Here is a 22,950-nt window from a genome sequence, read left to right as displayed (position 1 = left end):
AGCCAGAGTTTAAAAGGATATTAGAGACTGTTTGCCCAACATGTCCTTCAGAGGAAACTGAGGCCCAGAATAGGGAATTGTTCTGTCTAAGGCAACCTAATTAGACAAGACCCCCCCATTCTGCATCCTTCCATTGCATTGGCTGTCTCCTTGATAGAAAATATGCCACAAGATGAAAAAAAAAAAAAGGAACTTAGTTAAATAGAGTGTTAATTGACCAGAGAATTGTAACCTTGGTTTTACTTAATGAGTGGCTAATTGGGGTATTTTAGGGATTTAATTCAAGTGGAGACTTTAACCGTAACATTTTTTTCTTCACACACGCTGAATCGTATGTCAAAACAGATCAGTTTTGAATTTTCAAACTATCAGAGTCATGATACACAGTTTAGAGAAGGAGGGACTATTTTGTGAAAAGTTTGGTCTGGACTAGGTTTGAAGGGCAGAGTCTTTGGCAGAGTGCTTCCCAGGTGGAATATATTCCCTGGCCTTTTTTTTTTTTTTTTAACACTTTGTAAAAAATGTTTATTTTTGAGAGAGAGAGAGGAGAGAGCGTCCACGAGAGGGGGAGGGGCAGAGAGAGAGGGAGACACAGAATCCGAAGCAGGCTCCAGGCTCTGAGCTGTCAGCACAGAGCCTGATGCAGGGCTCGGACTCATGAATGGTGAGATCACGATCTGAGCTGAAGTTGGACGCTTAACCAACAGAGCCACCCAGGCCCCTATTCCCATGCCCTTTTTAGAGTTGTGTGTACTTTGCAAGTCGTTCTCTATCATTATGTAAATTTAACCCCCAAATGGATTTTTCAAAAAGTATGCCTTCTCCTTATGAACAGTGTCATTCAGTGCAATTTAGACTTGACCTGTATTTCCAAGAGAGGATTGTTTCTATGCACTAATATAACCTTTAGTGGAAATGGTGACCTAGGGCAGTGCTTCTCAAACTTCATTGTGCACGTGAATCATCTGAGATCTTAGTAAAGGGCAGATTCTGATTCCGTAGGTCTGGGGCAGAGGAGCCGAGATTCTGCATTTCCGAGCAGCGCCCAGGTGAGATGCTGATTTAGCTGGTCCTCCAAGCATACTTTGAGTAGCAAGGACCTAGAGGACTGAATGCACACGGGCAACTTTCCCACAGGATACCTTCGCTCTTCTTGTTATTCTATACTGGGAGAAGAGGAACTCAGATCTATTTACTTTTGCAATTCTGGAAGCTAGCGACATGTTCACTTTCGAACATCCGGCCACCTCGGAGTCCACTTCCAGTGAGCATGGGGTTGCTGGGTTGGGATACTGAACTCATAGAGGGGAGCTCAAATTGACTATATCCAGCTAGTGAGTAAACAGATAATGGGTCCGCCAGCAGGTGAAATGAAAAACAGAGGGAGGCTTTTTGATGAGTCATGAATGCTCTCTTCAAAATGGAGGGCCAGGCTTTGGACTGCTCTTGGGAAGGCTGCCCCTGGAGCAGACTTGGAGATTCTTACTTCCACACCTTGACCTTTATTCCTCTGCCAAGATTTCGCAAATGGATCTACTTCAGAGAGATACTAACTTCTGGCTTTGCTTAAATTTTCTTTGCTGCCCAAGATTTCTCAGAAGCAAACGAAACCAAACCCTCTCTCTAAAACAGTACGTGAGGGGTCACCACTCACCTTTTCATGCTGGTTTTATGAATATTCACCCAGAGAAGAGCAGAAAGCCCAGACAAGCCCTAAATCACAGAAGTAATTTATGGTCTGTGGAAAGCCCTAAAACTCTAGGCTGGCGACTGTTTCAAGTGTCATGGAGATAAAAAACGAATCAGATGAACTACACCATACTATGCTGGAAACTGAATATAATCATTCACTTCATAATCTTCAATGGACTTTGGGTTGGGATGGCATTTTCCTCCACAAACAGGGACTGCATATGCTACTATGTACTGCAAATACTCATTATAACCTCATAGCAGAAAATACTGTACGCATTAAATACGTAAACAGCTGTACTGGGAAGATAGAAAATAGTCTTTTATTTTACCTAAGTGATAGAAAAATAGTCTTCAAAAATACATTGTGAAACTTGTGGGTTTCTATTAAAGTAGAATTCATATGTACAGTAAGGCAGTATTTCCATTAGCATCCTGCTGTGATTATCTTTTAAATTAACGTTAGTCTTCTGGATTTTTTTTTTTTAACCTAACAGAAGACTGGGGGTTTAATAAATTATCTCGTGTACTGAAATGAAACAGGAAAACATTTTAGAAGAATTTACCACACGAAACTCATTTACCTGTAATGTAAGAAAATTCCATTTTCCAAAACTATATTCTCTAGAGGCTTTAGGATAAAATACAATTTAGGGGGGAAAACCCACGCTTAATAAATTCAAACCATTTTAAGAAAAAATTGGAGGCATCATTTTGGCTTGCATATTGGCAATGTATCACTAAGGTGATAGGAACTGATGTAAACAATTTGTCAGGTGTTCTGGAATGCATTCTTTCTTTAAATGTGTTCGGTTCATCCTAATAAAACAAGAGAGGAGTGCAAAGGTCAAGTAAAGGTCAAACAAAGGTCAAGCAAAGGTTCGTTGGTTTTCAACAGTGGTTTTCATGGCATTTGTCTCTCACACCTGTCATCTTCCTGTGGTAAACAACCGTGATTCTCTCATTTCCTTTTGTCACACACCAAACCGTGAAAGTCTCTTCCAGAGGATATACCTGTCGGTACTGTCCCTCGAGAATACTAAACGATGAGCTTTTATTTCATTGAACACATAATTTTATAACTAATAGCAAAAAGTAAATGTACAAATCACGGGAAGCAAAGCGATTTGTTCTGGAATCAGCTGTTGGAGAAAGAGGCAGCTGGTTGAAAATGGAGCATGAAAACGAATGAACTGTGGGCTGTATAGTGTCAATCTAACCACGCTCTCGAGCATTCTCTGGGAGAGTGCATTTCCTGTACTCTGTAGTGTTACCTGAAAAGAAGTCACATTTTAACCAATCGTTCCATTAATTAAGCTATCACTGAAAGGAGTGCATAACACATGTGGGATCCAGGTAATCCAACCCACCCTGCTGGAGTCCACAGTTGCTTGGTGCCGACGTGAGGGAGGCCAGGTCTTCTTCAGCTTGATTCGGTTGAAGGGGCGGTGGAGCCCCCTTGGCTGGTTCTTCAAACGAAGCCAGGTTTTGAGCTTGCGGATCCTGCACTAACACCAGGATGTTGTTATCCATCACCCTGGACACCTTGGCATACTCCTTACTGGTTTCAGGAGTGCTGGGCTTGTCTGTCTGGTTGCCGTTCTCTTTCTGTTTTGGGAGCAATGATAGTGCTCCGTCTTTGTTAACTTTGTGAATCTCCACATAATCCAAGGGTTTCACAGAGATCAAAGAGGTTTTCTCCCGGGTCAACAGCCATGCTGTGCCTTGGTCAGTCTTGGAATGGAAGCTTTCCACTGCCCTCTGCTCAACTGCCACTTTCTCCCCTCCAGTCTCAACATTTTTTGAAGATCTTAAAGCATGTGTGTCTGTTTTGTCCAACGAAGTGGCCGATGCACCTGCTGGGCCCATGGCCAGCTTGCACACATCAGCAATGTTGTGGTAAGAAGATCTGGGGCTGGGATGGCTGGGGGGCTGTGGTAAAGGCCATGTTGAAGATTTGGATCCATTGGCAGGGAAAGAGGGGATTTTGCCTTCCAAGCTTGTGCTCTGGGGGTCCCAGGTGCGGGTAGCATTTGTCTGGGGATTCTCTGGCTTCTCAATGCCCTCAGGAGTGTTAAATGTGGAGGGATTTGCCCGGGCTTCCTCACACTTTTTAGACAAAAGGGAAGGGCTGTCGCAACTGCCCCGGCCAGAGTCACTGTCTGGGTCCAGGGGTGTGGGCTTCCTATCTTGACCCGGGTGTTCTTTTGAAAGGGCTGGCATCAGCTGCTGGTCCTCACTGTCATCCACTTCTAAAAACTCCACCAGTAAGTCCTCACAGTCAGAAGTGGGAGGGAAGTCTTGGCACCCCAGGGCACTCAGCAGTTCTTCAGACTTGCCCTTCTATTCAAACACAGACACAAGGAGAGATGGCCGTTAGCTTCCTGACATTCCATGTCGACATCACAGCCAAGCCAGTGGTCATGACTATGGGCAAGTGGGATGTGCTAACGGCCTAGCAGAATTTCCCAAATGTTAGATGTTTGTGTATCAGGCTATTTATAACCACCTCCTGGGCTACTACTCACCTCATAGTTTTCTTTCAATCAATTCATGATTTTAACTTAGTTTCTCCCTAAGCCATAATGATTATGAGTTCAACTGGCAGGTAGTGTATGCACAAATAATAAACACATGCCTAACAAATAAGAGGTTTGTGAAACATGAAATCCACAGTGCTCACGCATGGCTTCAGTGCTCTGGGACCCACTGGCCCTGAGATCTGGTTGCTGGCCTCCTAACCAAGTCCACCACCTTCTGGAGTCTGGCAGTAGTAAGCAGATTCTCATCCCTCCTTGCTGTTCCAGTCTCCTCCCTCTCCTCCTTTTTGTTCTCCTCCTTCTCCCCTTCCTCTTCTTCTGGCTTCCTTTTCTTTCCCACTCTTCTTCCTGATCCCTTGACTTAGATCAGGTACTGGTGCCCAAGTCTTGACTCTATCCCTTATTAAAGGGTATTGACTTTGGATGAGCTGCTCTATGGTCCTCACTTTCTCCATCTGTAAAATGGAAGTAATAGTACCTATCTGGGAGTTCTTTTGAAGATCAGGGTACTGTGATTAAGAATGTGAAAACAAATTTTTTTTTGTAACCCAAACAGTAGTTATTTTATTATTCCATTTCTGTGGCTATAAGGTCAAATTTCAAGTTAGACAGCAGTTAATTTACTTAGTTGAGAAGTTCATGCTGGTTCTATGAAGGTCAGTACTAGAGACTAGATAGTGGGGTAAGAGCACTGGGCCAGGAGCCCAAATTCTGGGGCTCTAATCCCTTCTCCGATATTTGCAATCAAACTGAGTATAGTCAAGCCAAATTCTCTGGGACTCACTTATCACATTCTTGCATTGCTGGTCTCACAGTGGCTGGGTCAAGTGATGAAATGCAGATCATTGCTTTTAGGCACAACAGTGTTAAGATTGAGTCCAACTGAAACTATATATTTCAATCTGGACAGAAGTTTAAAATGATGTAACCCCTCTTTTTATTCAAAACACTTGAATTTAATTCCACCTTGACTCAGTCTAGGCAGGGCCTGGCAAACACGAGCCCACTGTACTGATCCAGTTTCGACTGAACGCTCTCAAAGTGAACAACAATTACAGCAGTATATTGCAATCATGTGAAGAACATTCGAGTGAAAGCTTTAGCCCACGTATGACAAGGGAGGTGGTGGTGGGTCCCTGTTTTGTATTAAGTAAGACATTTACCCTTTTTCTTAATTGATTAATTGTGCAAAATGTTTATTTCTGTGCTTATGAGCATACACACCTGGTAGGCCTAGCAAGCATTATTATGTATCTTCATGTTTTCTTGGCTTTCTCTCCCAAAGGTAAGTACTCTCATGCCTCCACCCAGCTTTCTGTAAACACACTTGCTGAAGAGCAGGGACCCACTGGGCAGGGACTGAGCTGGCCAGGCTGAACGGATGGGGATTGTGTGTGCATGTGTAAAGGTAATCATTGCAAAGCAGAGGGTCATACTACATTCCCCACTTTTGCCACTTACCTCCAGCAGATGAGTATCAAATCCTTTTATTTTTGGCCCAGGAACTGGTGGAAGGATGCAGGTCACCATGCTATAAAATAATTTGTGAAAAAGAATAGATGACTCACCTTCTCACTTTGTGATTTTTGAAAGATTAGTATCCTCTCCAAATAGCTGCTACAGACTATGGTAGATAGAGGAGTTAGACTCCTGGGGCTCCACGAGACTAACAATCAATGGTGAAGGCAATCATTTTAAGGGCTTGCATCACAATTAGCTCCGGCTAATAGAGGACGCTGATTCTGAAATTAGTGGATTACTTGAATTTCTTGCTTCTCTTGATTTTAGTTGCTCTTAGAAGATTTTTACTATTTCATAACTGGGAGCCTCAGTCTGATGGAAAGAGCACCAGCTTCAAAGGAGACCGTTCTGCTACTTTTGCTATCACTGATAAAAGGTTTTTTTGTGGGTGAACACATTGCAGCTAATGGCTTAAATGAAGTGCTTGAATTATCTGTAGGTTTCTACTATTTTTATATGGTATTTTTTGCCACAATCCCTGACAACCATGATGGGGAGGAAGGATGATAGACAGTAAAGTACCTGTGGCCTTTCAAAGCCACTGCCATGACCATAATCAGACAGATGACAGCGGAAAGGACAGCCACAAAGATCCACACAATGGTATCTTTCATGGTGACATCTAAAAAGCAAACAGTCAGAAAGCTTTGATCACATCAAAGCATCATTAAAAACAAACCAACAAAACTAATAAGCACAAGTTTTGAACAAGAGTCCCCCTCCCCTTACCTACACCTCTTTTGATTTGAACAGCAATCCAAATAGAGTAGCATCGATGACAGGTTTAATTTTTATTATTAAATTTTAATAGTGTGTATATTTCACAGTACTCTATAAACTTCAAAATCCCTTTACATATTATTTTATTTGATCCTTAAAGAGGAAATTCAAGGTCACATGATCTGTTGCAGTAATAATAAGAAAGGCCGTCACTTATTAAGTTCTTACTAAAGCCATCCATGGTGTTAAGCTTTTTACATACATTGTCTTGTATGTAAAGATGACGACACGGAGGCTGGAAGAGTGATTTCCCCATGAGCATGTAAACTATAAAATTGTAGTCGGGATTGCAACTCAGGCCTTCTGCTTCCAAACCCGGTGCTTTTATTTATTTAATAAGAGAGAGGGCTGAATGAGATGCATGTGTGAATCTGATGACCCACAGTTCAGTGTTCTTTCCAGTATGCCAAGCCAATGCAAGCCCTGATACTTTGGCCAGGCAAGTTGTCAGTAGAGGTAGGCTTTGTCACGTGGTTCTGAGTAAGACTTTAACCTCACTGAGCTTCAGTTTCCTCACTTTTAATTCCTGATGGTAATCGTATTCTCTCTGAACACCTGAGAGGGTTGGAAGGGCCCAAACCTTCCAACCCTGGTATGGTTTATGGTTCATAAACCATAACACACTTTAGAAATGCAAGATGAATCATTCTGTTGTGAAGCAGAAGCCCCCATGGTTAATGGCACTTGGAATTGAGTGCCTTTTACATACTGTACCTCTGCATAGAGACCAAGATGTAACTGACATCACAGACTGAAAATTGGGTTCATGCCTTTGAGATGGCATACCACTTTACAAATTTGGGGACAACTAGACGATGACCTTGACCAAATTATAGGGATAGGGTAGATGGGGAGGGCAGAATGACTGAGCATGAAGCCCTCTGAGATATGCCAAGCCTATGTTTGCAGCCTTATTCTAGAAACTGGTCTTCACCGACAGTGACCCAGAGAGCAGTGCTACACTTTCAAAAGTCTTTGTATTGGATGGAGAGATGATAAACCCACCTCTACTTATTTTTCTGGCTAAGGCTTAACATAGTTTCTCTGTTAGTTGTTATTACATGCAAATTTACTAAATTCTTTCTGTTTTAAAAATATTTTGGAGTAGGGGCACCTGGGTGGCTCAGCTGGTTAAGCGTCCAACTCTCGATTTCAGCTCAGGTCATGATCTTGCAGTTAGTGAATTTGAGGTCCACGTGGGGTTCTATGCTGACAGTGCAGAGCTACTTGAGATTCTCTCTCTCCCTCTCTCTCTGCCCTTCCCCTTCCTGTGTGCACATGTGCTCTCTGTCTCAAAAATCAATCAATCAATCAATCAATCAATCAATAATTAAAAAATATTTCAGAGTGTATGCAAAAGGGAGCCAAGACACTCACCATTAGGTATCTGAATGGAGCTCTCTGGGCTCCACTCACTCCAAAATCCATGGTCTGGCTTGCAGCGAACCTGGACAAGGTATTTCTGTCCTGGATATAAGCTGAGAATCTTAAACTGAGTCTGCTGCCCAGCAAAATGAGTCTATAGAGAAACAAGGAAAACAAGGAAGTCACTCTAACTTGTGTGATGCTTCTTCATAGACTTTCCTTCTAGATAACTGACTGTTGGAGAACTGAGACCAACGAACTAGATTTTGTAAAGAAATCTCTGTTCTCACCATTCCACCCTCTTAACCCATCTTTTCCTCCTTGCTTTGCTCACACAAAAAGTAACGGGTCTTCTGTCTCTCCATTTGGAGCTCTCTGTCAGAAAGGCAAATATTCTGCCTCCTATCTTCTACCCCCTTCTAAATTCTACTTTATGGAAGACAACCATTTAGTAAAACTGGAAAATTGTTATTTTGTAAACCCTAATGACTTCATTGATTTAAGGATCACCAATTGGTGTAAAACTACTAGATGAAAGAGAACGGGACCTTCAGGATGTTGAAACAATATTGTACAAACGAAACATAAATTTACAATCAAGGGATCAGGTTGTCATCTCTCTAATCCCAGAGTCAGTTTTAGCATCAGGTACAGTGGGTTGACCAGATGATTTCCATCTCCTTGTATGATGCAATATGAAGCAAATAATATCACCTCTGAAGTTCTCTTGCTGAAAATTGTTCCACCTTAATAATCAGATTTTTAGATCTAATGGTCTGGGTACAGGAAATACAGGGGCAGAGAAAGTAGCTAAATGACCTCACAGAGAACTCATCAGACAAATACAAAAGGTGGGACATTCTATGGGACAAGTGGCCCAGTCTCCTGAGCACGTTGAGACCAAAGGGATATAACAACAAGGATATAACAATGTGTGTTCTTGGAGTGGATTGCGGTTTGGACAAACTAGCTTCTACAGACATATTTTGAAGCAATTGGGGGGAATTAAAATATGGACTGGCTGTTAAATGATATTAAAGAATTTTAATTAATTTTCTATGTGTGATCCTATTATTTTGGCTATGTTTGGAAATGCTCCCATTAAAAATTTTATCATTGCTAGTGGGTTTGGAGTATCTTTTTTTTTTAAGCTTAAGCATACTTAACATACAGCATTATATTAGTTTCAGGTGTACAATATAATGTTTCAATCATTCTATACATTAGTCAGTGCTCATCACAATAAGTGTACTCTTGACTCCCTCTATTATACCCATGTCCCACCCACCTCTCCTCTGGCAGCTACCAGTATGTTCTCTGTAGTTTAGAGTCTGTTGTTTTGTTTGTCTCTTTTTTCTTTGTTCATTTGTTTTGTTCTTTAAATCCACATATGAGTGAAATCAAATGTTCCCTTTTTGAAAGAGACATATACAAAAATATTTTAGAGTGAACTATTAAAATGCCTATAATTTACAGTATTATTTCTTTACATTGAAGTATTTGAAAGTGAATAAAAATACCATTGACCATGAAGTGGTTACACTGAGATTGTTTTCCTCCTACTTAGTGCCATGTAGGTACACTCACGAGTGTCTTAATCTAAGATATCCTGAGGGAAGTGGGTTGGAAATCTGGTGGAAGAGGATGTTCAGTGCAAGGAACTAGCCCTAGAGAGCTATGAAGATGAGTTCCCATCAACCCCAGTGGAGGGGAGAAGGCACTTCCACATCTGACTAGGTCACATCAGCATCAAGAGGGCAACATGGTTGCCCAATAATGAGGAAGAATCATCTGTTCTCAGCTGTGAGGGCTTCAACTTTGCCAAGGACCTGGTTCCTTCCAAAAGCTTCTAGTTGACTCACCTCCCACTCAGTGGCTTTCTCGGGTTTTAATCGAATTTCGTACTGGAGTGTGAGCCAACCAGATCTTACATCAACCAGGGTGGGTGGGAACCATTTCATCCACAGATATGGTTTTTTGTCTTCTGGCTGTTTTAATTCCAAAGTCAGGTTCACAGGAGGGTCTGGTTCAACTGTAGATATGAAAGAAACTACATATTTAGTAAAAGTAGCATTTGAACACAGAACTATGTGACTTAAAGGCAGCTTTCTCTACTATTTCACTCCACCATGGTTATGAGACTCTTTGCATTTGGTATCAGGTGCTGGTAAGAAGAACTGAGGTTAGGTTGAAGCAAGAAAGATGTAAAATTTAAGGAGGCACAAATGACCAACAAGCACAGGAATGATGCTCAAAAGTCATTGGGAAATGCAAGTCAAAACCACAATGAGAGAGCACTTCATACCTGCTAGAATGGCTAGAATTCAAAAACTGAAAAATAACAAGTGTTGGGAAGAACATTAGAGAAGTTGGAACCTTCATACATTGCTGATGGGAATGTAAAATGGTATAGCCATTGTACAAAAAAGTCTGGAAGTTACTTAGAAACTTAAATATAGTATTACCGTGTCATCAATTTCACTCCTAGGTATATACTCAAAAGATATGAAAGCAGGTGCTCACTGCAAAGGAAACAATCAACAAAACTAAAAGGCAACCAATGGAATGGGAAAAGATATTTGCAAATGATGTATCGGACAAAGGGCTAGTTAAATCTATAAAGAACTCACCAAACTCCACACCTGAGAAACAAATAACCCAGTGAAGAAATGGGCAGAAGACATGAATAGACACTTCTCTAAAGAAGACATCCAGATGGCCAACAGGCACATGAAAAGATGCTCCACGTCGCTCCTCATCAGGGAAATACAAATCAAAACCACACTGAGGTATCACCTCACGCCAGTCAGAAGGGCTAAAATGAACAAATCAGGAGACTATAGATGCTGGCGAGGATGTGGAGAAATGGGAACCCTCTTGTACTGTTGGTGGGAATGCAAACTGGTGCAGCCACTCTGGAAAACAGTGTGGAGGTTCCTCAAAAAATTAAAAATAGATCTACCCTATGACCCAGAAATAGCACTGCTAGGTATTTACCCAAGGGATACAGAGTGCTGATGCATAGGGGCACTTGTACCCCATTGTTTATAGCAGCACTTTCAACAATAGCCAAATTATGGAAAGAGCCGAAATGTCCATCAATTGATGAATGGATAAAGAAATTGTGGTTTATATATACAATGGAATACTACGTGGCAATGAGAAAGAATGAAATATGGCCCTTTGTAGCAATGGGGATGGAACTGGAGAGTGTGATGCTAAGTGAAATAAGCCATACAGAGAAAGACAGATACCATATGTTTTCACTCTTATGTGGATCCTGAGAAACTTAACAGAAGACCATGAGGGAAGGGAAGGGAAAAAAAAGAGAGGGAGGGAGGCAAACCATAAGAGACTCTTAAAAACTGAGAACAAACTGAGGGTTGATGGGGGTTGGGAGGGAGGGGAGGGTGGGTGATGGGCATTGAGGAGGGCACCTGTTGGGATGAGCACTGGGTGTTGTATGCAAACCAACTTGACAATAAATTTCATATATAAAAAAAAGAAAGCAGGTGCTCAAACAAAAATTCCTGCCTGAGTGTTCATAGCACACTACTCATAGCATCCAATAGGTGGAAACAACTCAAACATCCATCAGTTGATGATGGGTTAATATTCACATAACGGAAGACTCTTCCGCCATAAGAGGGGAGGAAGTACTGACATATGCTAGACTATAGATGAATCTTGAAAACATTAGACTAAGTGAAAGAAGCCAGACACAAAAGGCCATATACTATCTGATTCCATATGTTTGAAATTTCCAGAATAGGCAAATCTATAGAGACAGAAAGCAGATTAGTGATTGCTCTGGAGTTGGGGTAGAGTGGGAAATCCAGAGTAACTGGTTAATGGGTATGAAGTTTCCATCTGGAGTGGTGAAAATATTCTGGAACTAGATAGTGATGGTCATTGCAGAACACTGTGAATGAACTAATACCACTGGATTGAACATTTTAAAATGAGTACAAAGGTGAGTTTTGTACTCTGTCTCAAAAAATTAAGGAGGCACTTACTCTGAGGTTCCTTTAAGTACAGGTCTGTGAATCCCTCCTTAAGAGTGAGGTGCCTTGGATACCAACTTGTCTTCCCCTAATCTCAGTCCTGCTGGTCAGTAATATTTTCTCTATTCATTTATTACCTTCTCAAATAATTCTCCATGCCAGGTTTGGGATGTGCGTGTTAACTATAGTGTTTTGGCATTATAATCTACAGTTACCTAAAAAAGTGAACTCTGGAAAATTTGCCACCAATCCTAATGCTTATTTGTTACTAAGTAAATAACTAAGGGTGATTGTACTTCCTGAAAGGATGATATGTACTTACTAAACAAACATCATCTACAAAGGTTTTAAGCTAAACATAATACTGAGAAACGCCTCTGATCAAAAACTATTTGTACAAAACTGCCAACAAAATGTTTACGACGAATCCTTTAAAGCAAAGTTGCTCAACCTCAGCATTATGTATTTTGGACCAGATCCTTCTTTGTTGGCAGCGGGGTGTGTGTGTAGGATGCTGAGCCTTCGCAGCGTTTCTGGCCTCTGCCCATTAAACATCAGTAATTCCCTCAACCCTCCTCTCCAGGTTGCACTATGTGGAGATGTTTCCTGTAATTGCTAACTATCCTGCTGGGGGGGGGCAAAACAGCCGCCAGTTGGGAATCACTCCTTTCAAGTGTCTTCAACATCGCTAAATATTATTCAATGGCAGTAACAAGATCAACAACAACACAATCTATTTCTGAGACATTATCTGCCAATATTGTCATTCTGTGCCGCAGGTTATCACTGGATGAGACTCCAGCTGATAGAAAATGTACTGTAGTGCACACTGATTTTTAAATGAACTTCTACGGCCTGTTACCAGCACTGGATGCTGCAGGGTCATGGCAGGATTCGACCCTCCCCATAGGAAGAGAGTTCCATAAACCCTCCTTCCATTGTTTTGGAAAATACGGCCCAACACTTTTTTCACCAGAGAATTTGTTTTCCAGAGCCCATGTGAAATCGATGCCCTCACTGATTTCACTTTTTAAAAGTCCTACTCTTTAGTGATTCCATTTTTTTTTGTGAATGCTCTCATTATAGCAACTGCTCATTTCAGAACTTTTTTGTTTTTGCTGTTTTGCCCTCACATGTTAAAAATGTAAGAAAAAGCCCACGACAAAGGAATTAGTTGGCACTTAGCATCTTAAAGTCTTCGTATCTCAAGTAATTTATATGACTAGAATTTAATTTATTCCTACTTGCCAGTGGGGTTGCCTTTCTGAGTTTCTTAAACTAAGATTGAATTCAGTTCCCAGCCCATGCTCATTCCAATGATTTGCTGCAGGAAGAAAATATTCAAGCATGTACTGGTTGGTGTTGGAAGCTTTTCTAGTTTTTAAGGATAAGCCACTGATACGATACCAATGGGATGATATATATGCAAGTGAACACTTGAGAACCCTAATCCGATTTTCCTTCTTGAGTGGTGGTAGGTAAATCAGGAAGACGTGGGTAACCATGAGCCTAATTAGCTATTCCCTAGATTATTACCCAAGATGAGGGCTGAACTCAGGCCTGGCCAAGCCATCTCTTGTCCTAAGATTCCCTTTGTCACCCTTGCTAAACCATCCGGGCCACTACAGTTATGCCTAGTTGTCCCGTAGCTCACTGCTGATCATGCAAAGCAAGAAGCAGCTCTCAGGTTGGCTTTGTTTCGCTTTGCTAGTGACTTCTCCAAACTTTGTGCTTGTGATCTTGGCCTTCAGACTGCTCTTCAAGTATTCACTCCCCAGATTATTTATTTTTGAAATAATGGCTCCAGTTGCTGAGCACACGTATACTGAAAATTGAATCTGGGGCAAGTCAGTTGGAGTAATTCCTTGGATACAGAAGCAGATGAACACCTCCTGAGAGCTGCTATTCTGTGGGGTAGCTCTGTCTTCCCTTGGGAGGGACAAAATAAGAGAGAAGGGGACATTGGTTGCAGGAGGAGGGCTGCAGGGAAGCATAGATAGAACATTCCTTCTGGATGCAAGAGGATGGGAAGAAGGGTCAAGGGAAAGCACAGAAACACAAGGATTCCGAGGGCCAGTCCTACTGCTATGAATGACTCAATTAAAGTTGGTTTGAAAAACTCAGTTGAGCAGGGTATTGTAAATTTTCTCATCTTTCTTTTGTGGGACGCGTGCAAAAGCCAAGAAGACTCAAACTGAGTTTGACTACTGGCAAATCCATAACGGAGTAACACATTCCTTACCTGTCGCCCTTCCCCTTACCTATGTAAGTCACGTCCACATAACGTGGATCCGAGGAAGTGCTTCCCATCTGGTTTGTGGCATTTATTGTGATGATGTACATTGTCCAGATGGAGGTGTGCTTCTTGTTGAAGTAACAGGAATTGGGGCCACTGGTTGTGTAGTCTGGACATTCATGTGTGAGTGTCTCTCTGCAATGAGTGATATATTAGCAGTGAATAAGAAAGTAGTAAAAAGAGTTTAGTCTTTTTCTTTTCCTATTTATTTATTTATTTATTTATTTATTTATTTTTATTTTTTAGTCTTTTTCTGAATAGATCATTAACACTGGCTTTTGAGGATCAGATGTTCCAATGCAAATACCAGAGCTAAGGAATGGCTCCCCCAACATCTGTGTCCTGCCCATGTCAGCTGGGAGTGAGACAGGAAAGAGGGTGCTGGGGATGGTGGTAGAAGGGTTACATCAGGTCCCCAGCGACCCTGCTTCTCACTGTCACTTCCCTTCGGCAGGTTTTTGTGGGCTTTGTGATTTGTGCCCCTTGCCAATAAACACTTGCACTTTCAATGGCCAAGGTGCCACTCTACTCAGAGAATGGCCACTGGGCCATCTCAGGAAATGGGACTCTCCCCCTTACACACACCCTGCGGGTTGTGCACACGCGGCATTTCTTGCACATAGGTGTTGAGTCACATTTCATTAACAAAAGATGAAAGAGGATAAAAATTGATGTCGGTGTATTTCAGACTGCACTAAGTCAACAACAGAGGCAAGTGACTCAGAAAAGAGAGAGTTCAGGACCAGGTGGCTCACTGGGCCGCTCACATTTAGACTTCACAGCCTCACTGCAAGACCCGCCACAGGGTGTGAAGGTGTTTTTGATTTCGGTCACCCGTGTGAGTTCCCGAAATCTATTTACATGTACCCTCCTTTGGGTCCCAGAAGGGATGACAGCTTTGTGTCCAACAAAGTGCAGTCCTTGGGAGGTGGGCCAGCTGTTGCAACCACAGGACTACAGCCCTCCCGGGATTTCCAGAAAGGTTTCATTATGAGTAAAACAAAATCTTCCCCTGGAGATGACCTTGTTCAGCCCTCACTGAAACCTTAGCTCCAGATACACCCTCTGGACGATCCTGGATCCTGGATCAGCAAACGCTAAGGAAAAGTCCTTTTTAGTCCCTTTTGTCTTACAAAAAACCTTCCTTTGCTTTGAGGGCTCTTTACTTGGTCACAAAACAAGTTAGAAAACCTAACGTTACCATGGTTGTTAAGGATTACATGATAATCCACTTACATCGCAAAAGAAACAATTACAAAAAGACAAATTACACATGGTACAAGGTTTACAGATAAGCATCTAAAATTAATGAGCACTCAGGAACGATTCATATGTGACTTTGGGCTACAACCTAAGCTTCAGACAGGCAGTGGAAACAATGCCGTATTATATTTCTGGGGTGGCGAAAGAGCTTATGCGCATCTAGCGAGCTCCTGAAGGACATTAACACGAGAATGTGGACACGAACAGTAAGTTCTTTGCCCCAGTGGTAGGAGCCTTACTAGTGTCAATCCAGGGAAGTGTGGCAATTCTAACTCAGAACCAGTGTTCTTTGGGCCGGGAGATTGAGAGTGGTCATGTGGGTTGATAGTACAGAAGAAAACTTACCCTTCCTTGTGGTAAGTCAGTGTGTAATTGGTAGGGAGACCTCCATCTTCCCCAGGCTTCCACCAGCAGGTGAATGTCTCCTTTTCAGGAGAACGACATTTAAGGATCTCAGGTTTTCCAGGAGGTGATTGTCCTAGAAAAAGCCAGAAGCATCTGAAGTAAAGATGAGGGTGCATTCAACCATTTGACCATCCTGCTGGTGACAGAAGCAGATTTGTGGGACCAGCCCAGTGATGAGGTCTTCGGGTGAGCAGGCCTAGGGGTGGGTTGCTCAGAAATGCCAAAGTGTCAGCATCCGGCAACATTCCTCTGTGGGCTGCCCGGATGTTGGCAGGACTGAGAGAAAGAGCTGTGCGTGTGTGTGTGTGTGTGTGTGTGTGAGAGAGAGAGAGACAGAGACAGAGAGAGACAGAGAGAGAGGTGTGTGTGTGTGTGTGTGTGTGTGTGTGTGTGTGTTTGTGTGTGTGTATGCCTGTGCTTGTGCGTCCTGTGAGGTAAGAAACTAACTGGGATTGGTGACTGACTATAAGGGTACACATGGACTGAAGAGGACGTGGCCCTTCCTCAATCCCAGAGTCTATGAAACTGACACCATCTCACAGTATAAGGGTGACTGTGGAAAGAATTCTCCCCCAGGCACCAGCATCCTGGGGACACTCTGCTGAAACAGGGCTCTCTGGCACTTCATCTGCTCACAAATCTCCATCTTTCTGCCATTCCCACACCATTGACTCAATCTGTGGCCTTCATTTTCCTTTGATTCCATTTGGCTTGGACCTCTGACCCAGTCTCACCCTCTGTCTCCTCATTCTTCCACCCCCATTTCCGAATCTTGTTTTTTAGTCCCTTTTGTCTTACATTTTCCCCCTTCCTCTTGGGTCTTTTTGTGGTGAGTGGCAAAGGGCTTCCTTGCAGTTCTATGACCCTTTTGGGGGTGGGAGGCATGGTAAGAGGTGAAGGAGTGGAGAGCTGCCCTCCTGGTTACCAGCTACCATTATTATACAAGAGCTGTGTCTAATCCCAGTTGGAAGCTAGAAGGTCTGAATGAGGTGATGTGGAAAATATAATGTCAAGAGAATGGGGTTTTTTACTTGCTTAATCCCCAAAGCTCTTGGTGAGCTTTCCCCCTCTCCTCTTCCTTCTCTGTCAGGTCCAAAGAGGGGAAAGAGTGGCCCTGGGAGTTTGCCCTGTGCTGCTGGGCTAGGAGTGCCACCGTGCCCATCCACAGAACCCCAGCTGATCCTCCTTTTCCCCCAAGCTGGATGCCTGAGCTAGAGCTTAGTGGAGAAAGTCAGCAGCAGAGAGGAGAGCTTTCAAAAGGTGTCAGTCTCAGCAACTGGGTGGGGTGGAGGGTTCTCTCTGTTTTCTCTCACACTTGTCCCCTCCCCACCACCCCCCCCCCCACCCCCCTCCTGCTGGCTGGCTCCTGGGCCAGAATTTCTTGCTGAGCACCAGATCAGAAAGGGCAAGTCGGAGGAGGACAGGCATGGAAGAAGGGGTACCAGGCAAAACTAGCCGGAAAGAATTTCATGGAATGACATGATGCGGTGCATAGGCTGGGCAGAGGACACTGGGCTAATCATGTCAGCGGGAGCTGAGCTACCTCTGGCTCCCAGTCCCCCTGAAAACCGTCAAAGAACTACAGAAAACCTCGGACTCCATGCCAGCCAGCCTGGGTTTAGGTCTGCCAATATTTGTAACATCATTCGTCCTCCAGGGAAAATTTCTTCAAGACAATCTCACAGGTTGAAACAATTTGTTTGCTGTGTTTTGTTGTGGGTGGGAAGGAGTGTGTGGGACAGAAAGGTTTATTAACCAACCCCCCCCCCCCCCCCACCAAACCTATGGCTCAATGAGTATATTCAGAAGACAATTAAGGCAACTGATGCTTATTTGAGCACTTCAAGTTTCCCCATGGATTATACTGATCTCTACTGTCCTTTTTCTCTCTGGAAGCTTATCTCTTCCACATTTCACTGGTTATTCATAGTACTTCTAGGAAACTCAAGAGAGGAGAGCACAGCTGTGAAATTACGATTAGTCAAATGTTCCTTTCATTCACTTTAGCGGACACAGTGAAAATTAATGGACTGTTTCACTATCCTTATAAAGTGTACACAGAGAGACAACCACATAGGCACCATACACACAGGTACACACAAATACCCACATAGAGCCCACCTCACAAACACACACATGCACACCCCCCCGCCCCCAAAGACATACATGCATATGCATACTCAGCACAGGCAGGTACACACATTGAAATATACACATTCATGGAGGTACACATACAGACGTATACTTACATTGGTATACACAGAGAAGCATTTGCAATCAGATACACATAGAGAAGTTAATACACAGAAGTATATACAAAAGTATCCACACCCAAAGATACACAGAGGTGGCGGCACCGAAATGTACCTACCAGCATGCTGGCTCTGTGAACTTCATTTCTCCCTTGGGCACAGATAACAGAGTTGGCTATATGTTTCTGACCATGTAATAGCAATCCCTGTCATCTCTTTACACTTTTTCAAAGATTTTCCACATATATTATTTCATCTGAGGTGGAGGGAACATCATTATCTTCACTTTGAAAAAGCGGAACCCCAGAGAGATTGAGTGATTGGCTCAAGGTTCCATATATAGCTAGTAGTAGCTGGAAAGCTGGACCGAGCCTCTGGTCTTGTTCATACAGCGGCTTGACTGCATTCCCAGAGTGAGGACAGAAGGCACAACATAGGGACATGCCTTTGCATTCACCGCATTGCTTCCTTTGCATTGATTTCTGCATTAATTTTAATGCCAAAAAATACTGCAAATTAATAGCAGCAAATCACTTTGACACTTTTATTTCTTGTAACTGCAGTACAAGAGAACTATATGGACTCTCCGCCCTCTCAAGAAACACCCCATGGAATTAAAGAGAGCAGGACAGTCTCTTACTTACCATTCAGGAGTCTGGTGTTGAGAAAAAGTAGCAAAACGAAAATTGTGGATGCCACACTTTCCTTCATTTTAGCTTCTTTTCTCTTTCTACAGGAAATGTATCAGGCTTTCACTGAAAGAAAAGGCACCAGGCAACTTTTTGTGAAATTAACAGTCTGGTCAGGCACATGCACCACTTTATTCTGGGTGTTTGCAACTGATTCTTGCTCCTTGCCTAACATGAATGACAAAACAGCGGGAAAGGAATGTAGGAAAATTGTAACATGGTTGGATGGCTTGGCTCAGAAGCATACATGTACACATGCTAGGACAAATTCTACCACCAGAGGTCACCAGAAGACAGCGTTCAAGGGCAGCTGCTTGGCAGCCGCTCATTTACACACACCTCAAAGAAAAACTGTTCTGTTTCCACTCTTTGCTCACCTAACAATACACCACCAATGTTATGTGACACAGACCGTGTGCCCCACAAGAGAGCCATTCTTGGAGGGCTTTGATCCACCAGTCAAAAATTAGCCAGGCTGAAAAGCCAAGTATACTCAGTAAGTACCCTCAGTATGACTTTAACCTGCCCTCATTGATGCCAAGTTGGGGGGGGCTTCCTCTGAAGGTGTAAGCTAAGTAAGAAGTCGGCTGGGCCATGGGCACAACTGAGAACCGCCCAGTGAACTCCAGTGAGCCTCTTTCTTTTTCCTCTTTCAAGAAATGACAACCTCCTGTAATAATTCAAGTCTTTTGGTTTTGGAATATTAAGTAAATTTTGAACCTGCAGGGGTTGAGAGTTTTGAACAATTTATTATTAATATTATTATTTTTACTCTTGGAACAAATTTCAAAGCCTTCTAATGTCCTTCTTTTAAAAAAAAGCATTTTTAAAGACATTTGAAAAAGCCTCAATAGTCTTGTTGGACTCCAAAACACTCTCAGAAAACAAAAGATTTGATGAACTAAGTGTAAATTCTTGGAAACACATGGCATATATTTTCTTTTAAATTTTATGATTTTTGTAATCAAGGGAAGACCATCCAGAGGCAAGGCTGCCTGTCTTGAGACATTTGAAATGGCTGAGTGTTGTTTGATGAGCCCTGAAAAGACCAGCCTTCCCCCATTCCTCCTGGCCAGAGTGGGGGTTCCCCACCTACCAGCTGGATACCATCTAAGGGACAACTTCTAGAAGGCTTTCTCCACCTGATACCACTCCCTACGAAGCATACTGGGAAGTAGAAATCCTAGTGACAGCAGAGATTTGGGGTACCTAGGCACCATCAAGTAACCCTCTTATTTTGGGGCTCTTGGTTTAGTAATGGCCTCCTGTGAGGCAGCCAGCATGTCATTCTTTGGGGACCTTCTAGTTACTCTTCCAGGATTCCTTCCTAATGCCTCCTCCTTCCCAGGTTGCACATTCTTTTTTTTTAAATTTTTTTTTTCAACATTTATTTATTTTTTGGGACAGAGAGAGACAGAGCATGAACGGGGGAGGGGCAGAGAGAGAGGGAGACACAGAATCGGAAACAGGCTCCAGGCTCTGAGCCATCAGCCCAGAGCCCGACGCGGGGCTCGAACTCACGGACCGCGAGATCGTGACCTGGCTGAAGTCGGACGCTTAACTGACTGCGCCACCCAGGCGCCCCCCCAGGTTGCACATTCTAAACCACCTGCCCCATCTAAGCTCTCAGATCATTTAATTAATTAACTTAAAAAAAAACATGTTTATTTTCAGAGAGAGAGAGAGAGAGAGAGAGAGAGAGCATGCACGTGTGAGCATGTAAGAGAGACAGTGGGGGAGGCACAGAGGGGGAGAGAATCCCAAGTAGGCTCTAGGCTGTCAGTGCAGAGCCCCATGTGGCACTCGATCCCATGAACCGTGAGATCATGACCTGAGCTGAAATCGAGAATGGGACACTCAACTGACTGAAGCAGCCAGGTGCCTCCTCAGGCCATTTAATTTAAATCAAGTGGTTAGAGGCTCATGATGGGAATAATCATGCCTACCATGTCTGGAGCACAGTCACTGTGCTAAGTGTTGTAATCATTTGCACCTCATCTAGCCTTCACAGCAGCCCCATGAGTGGCACAGACTATTACCTCCCCTTTTAACAAGTGAGGACACTGAAGTACAGAGAGGGGTAACACATGGTCAGTCACATGCCATTGGGAGAGTGAAATGTAGTAAATCTGAGCGCCTCTGAGAATCAGCTTTATTTGCAGACAGTCTGTGACGGACGGTGCAATAATTCCTCCTTCTATGGCAGGGAGAGTGGGGACAAGAGCAAGGGACCCGCGTGAGCAGCACGCCACGCCCCGAGCAGGCATGGAGCCAGGACGGTCAGGCTGTGGGGCCTACTTGTGCTCTCACAATACTTTGCTCTCACAAATCCAGCTTCAATAGGTCCATATAGCCCTGGAAGAGTTCTTTTGTCTTGGAGATCTGATGATCTATCTCATCCTGGCTTGGGGATGGGATTTGGCCCACTGACTGAAGAAGTTCTAGAATATCCTTTTATTGAGACTTCTCTGCTCTTTGGGGCATTGCATTAAAATGCTTGAGATCAGCATGCTATAAATCACAATTTTTAGGCAAGGTCAGATGCTGTCTGGACAGCGCTGCCAAGTCAAGGCTCCAAGTGATTTGCAAAAGAAATGACTGGATGGGGAGGGCAAGGTGGGGGCGGGTAGGAGCAGATATTGCCAATGCTCATACTTCCATGTGCTGGTCCAGGCTCAAAGAAACTCTCTTAAATAAAGTTTTCCTATAAAAATGCTTTCAGGAAGTATTTTACGAACTGAAAAGCAAGCAAACAAACAAACTCATTTCCTCTGGGATTTCCTCAGCTGTCTTGGAATCTGGTTAGTAGCCACCACTCACTTTTTGCTGCCCTGAAATCCCCACGCCAGGGAATTAGACAGACTCTTAGCGGTGTTGTCACTGTGCTTCATCAGTAATTTCTCAACTCATCCTGCACCTTATTTGCAGGGCAAACACAGTGGGGAAAGTACACCTTCACATGGCAAGGAAATCACAGCTGCTAACCTAAGGGAGCCATGCCTAATGTTAACCCTGCTCACATACTGTGTTTTTTCCAGAACTACGCATACTTTTATGTCTGGTAGATGCTAGTCTAGGGATAAATTTGTTTTTTTGTTTCTCTAAGCCACCCTCCCATGCACCCATTCCCAGCCCCCACTGAAAGCAAGATCTTGATCAAGGACCTCCTCATGGATCCCAACTGGGGCTGGAACACCCAAAGAGGGTCCACAGCCTGCTTTTAGAGACGGTTATAGGGGCAAATTGCTCCAAATACATGGATGCATTCCAAACAGGAAAACATCAGCCCCATACGTCAGTTCAAAGACAATTATACTGGCTTCACTCTTCACTAGCTCCCTGGGTATGACTGTGGTTTAAAAATGCAAGACTTGGAAAGAGGAGTCAACATGGCAGAGAAGTATTGGGACCTGAAGTTCCCTTGTCCCTCAAACACAGCAGTATTGAGGCCAGAAGACTTGGGATTCCAGGAATCCGGGCTACAGAGTGACAGAAACATCTCCAGGGGCCCACAGGGACAACGTGGCGGGCCAGAGGTACGTGATTTCAAACTGGTGGAGATAAAAAGGGCGGCATAAGAACGGAGGGAAGGGATCCCCTTCTGTGGAGAGACAAAAGGAGGGGAAAGAGAGGCTGTGGAAATATAGGATTGTATTTGGACAAGAGAAAAAAACCATGGACTGGGAAACAGAAAAAAACAGGCAAAGAACCGATTTTTAACCGTGGGGCTTTCTCTGGACTGGAGCCAGCTGCCTATTCGTGCACCTGGGGAGAAGGGGAGCCGGCCTCGGGCTCTGTAGCCAGTCTGAGGTGCAGTTAGAGACAGCAATCCTCTCTGTGCTGTGGGAAGAAAGCAAATAGCTGCTCCAAGGACAAAAGACCCTCCAGGCACCTGCCAGCCAGAGGCTCTTTGTCATCTGGCTGTCTAGGATGGAACCAGGGCACGCGGAGTGGGATCCTTCTAGACATGGAACGAACTGTGCTGCTCGTGTCCACGTGGCACTGTGAGGAACCAGAGGCCCTTTGTCAGCTGGGTGGGCAGAGTGGCGCAACCCCAGGAGCAGGGCACACAGAAGGGGATCCTTTAAGACACTGAGGTTTGAATCCCACCTGAGAGCTTGGGAGACTTGGGAGACTGTGGAG

General features: G+C 43.6%; 1 protein-coding gene across 2 annotated transcripts in view; it reads right to left on the bottom strand.

Moving 5' to 3' along the window:
* Positions 1–2,141: 2,141 nt before the first annotated feature.
* Positions 2,142–22,950, bottom strand: part of PRLR (prolactin receptor) — a 162,434-nt gene continuing 141,625 nt past the window's right edge. The window contains exons 3-10 of one of the 2 annotated variants that reach the window (XM_030331478.2): positions 18,763–18,873; positions 15,807–15,939; positions 14,164–14,333; positions 9,761–9,930; positions 7,911–8,052; positions 6,276–6,375; positions 5,694–5,763; positions 2,142–4,035 (exon numbers count right to left, since the gene is read on the bottom strand). In XM_030331478.2, coding sequence (XP_030187338.1) covers positions 3,013–4,035; positions 5,694–5,763; positions 6,276–6,375; positions 7,911–8,052; positions 9,761–9,930; positions 14,164–14,333; positions 15,807–15,939; positions 18,763–18,829 — 1,875 coding nt within the window. In that variant the 5' untranslated portion in view covers positions 18,830–18,873 and the 3' untranslated portion in view covers positions 2,142–3,012. The remainder of the gene's footprint in view (positions 4,036–5,693; positions 5,764–6,275; positions 6,376–7,910; positions 8,053–9,760; positions 9,931–14,163; positions 14,334–15,806; positions 15,940–18,762; positions 18,874–22,950) is intronic. The other variant, XM_030331501.1, reaches the window with a different exon arrangement.

This window comes from Lynx canadensis, chromosome A1 (genome assembly GCF_007474595.2).
Source record: "Lynx canadensis isolate LIC74 chromosome A1, mLynCan4.pri.v2, whole genome shotgun sequence".
In the NCBI taxonomy this organism is placed as follows: Eukaryota; Metazoa; Chordata; class Mammalia; order Carnivora; family Felidae; genus Lynx; species Lynx canadensis.
The sequence above is the reverse complement of the archived record's forward strand: the minus strand, read 5'-3'. Positions and strand labels throughout refer to the sequence as shown.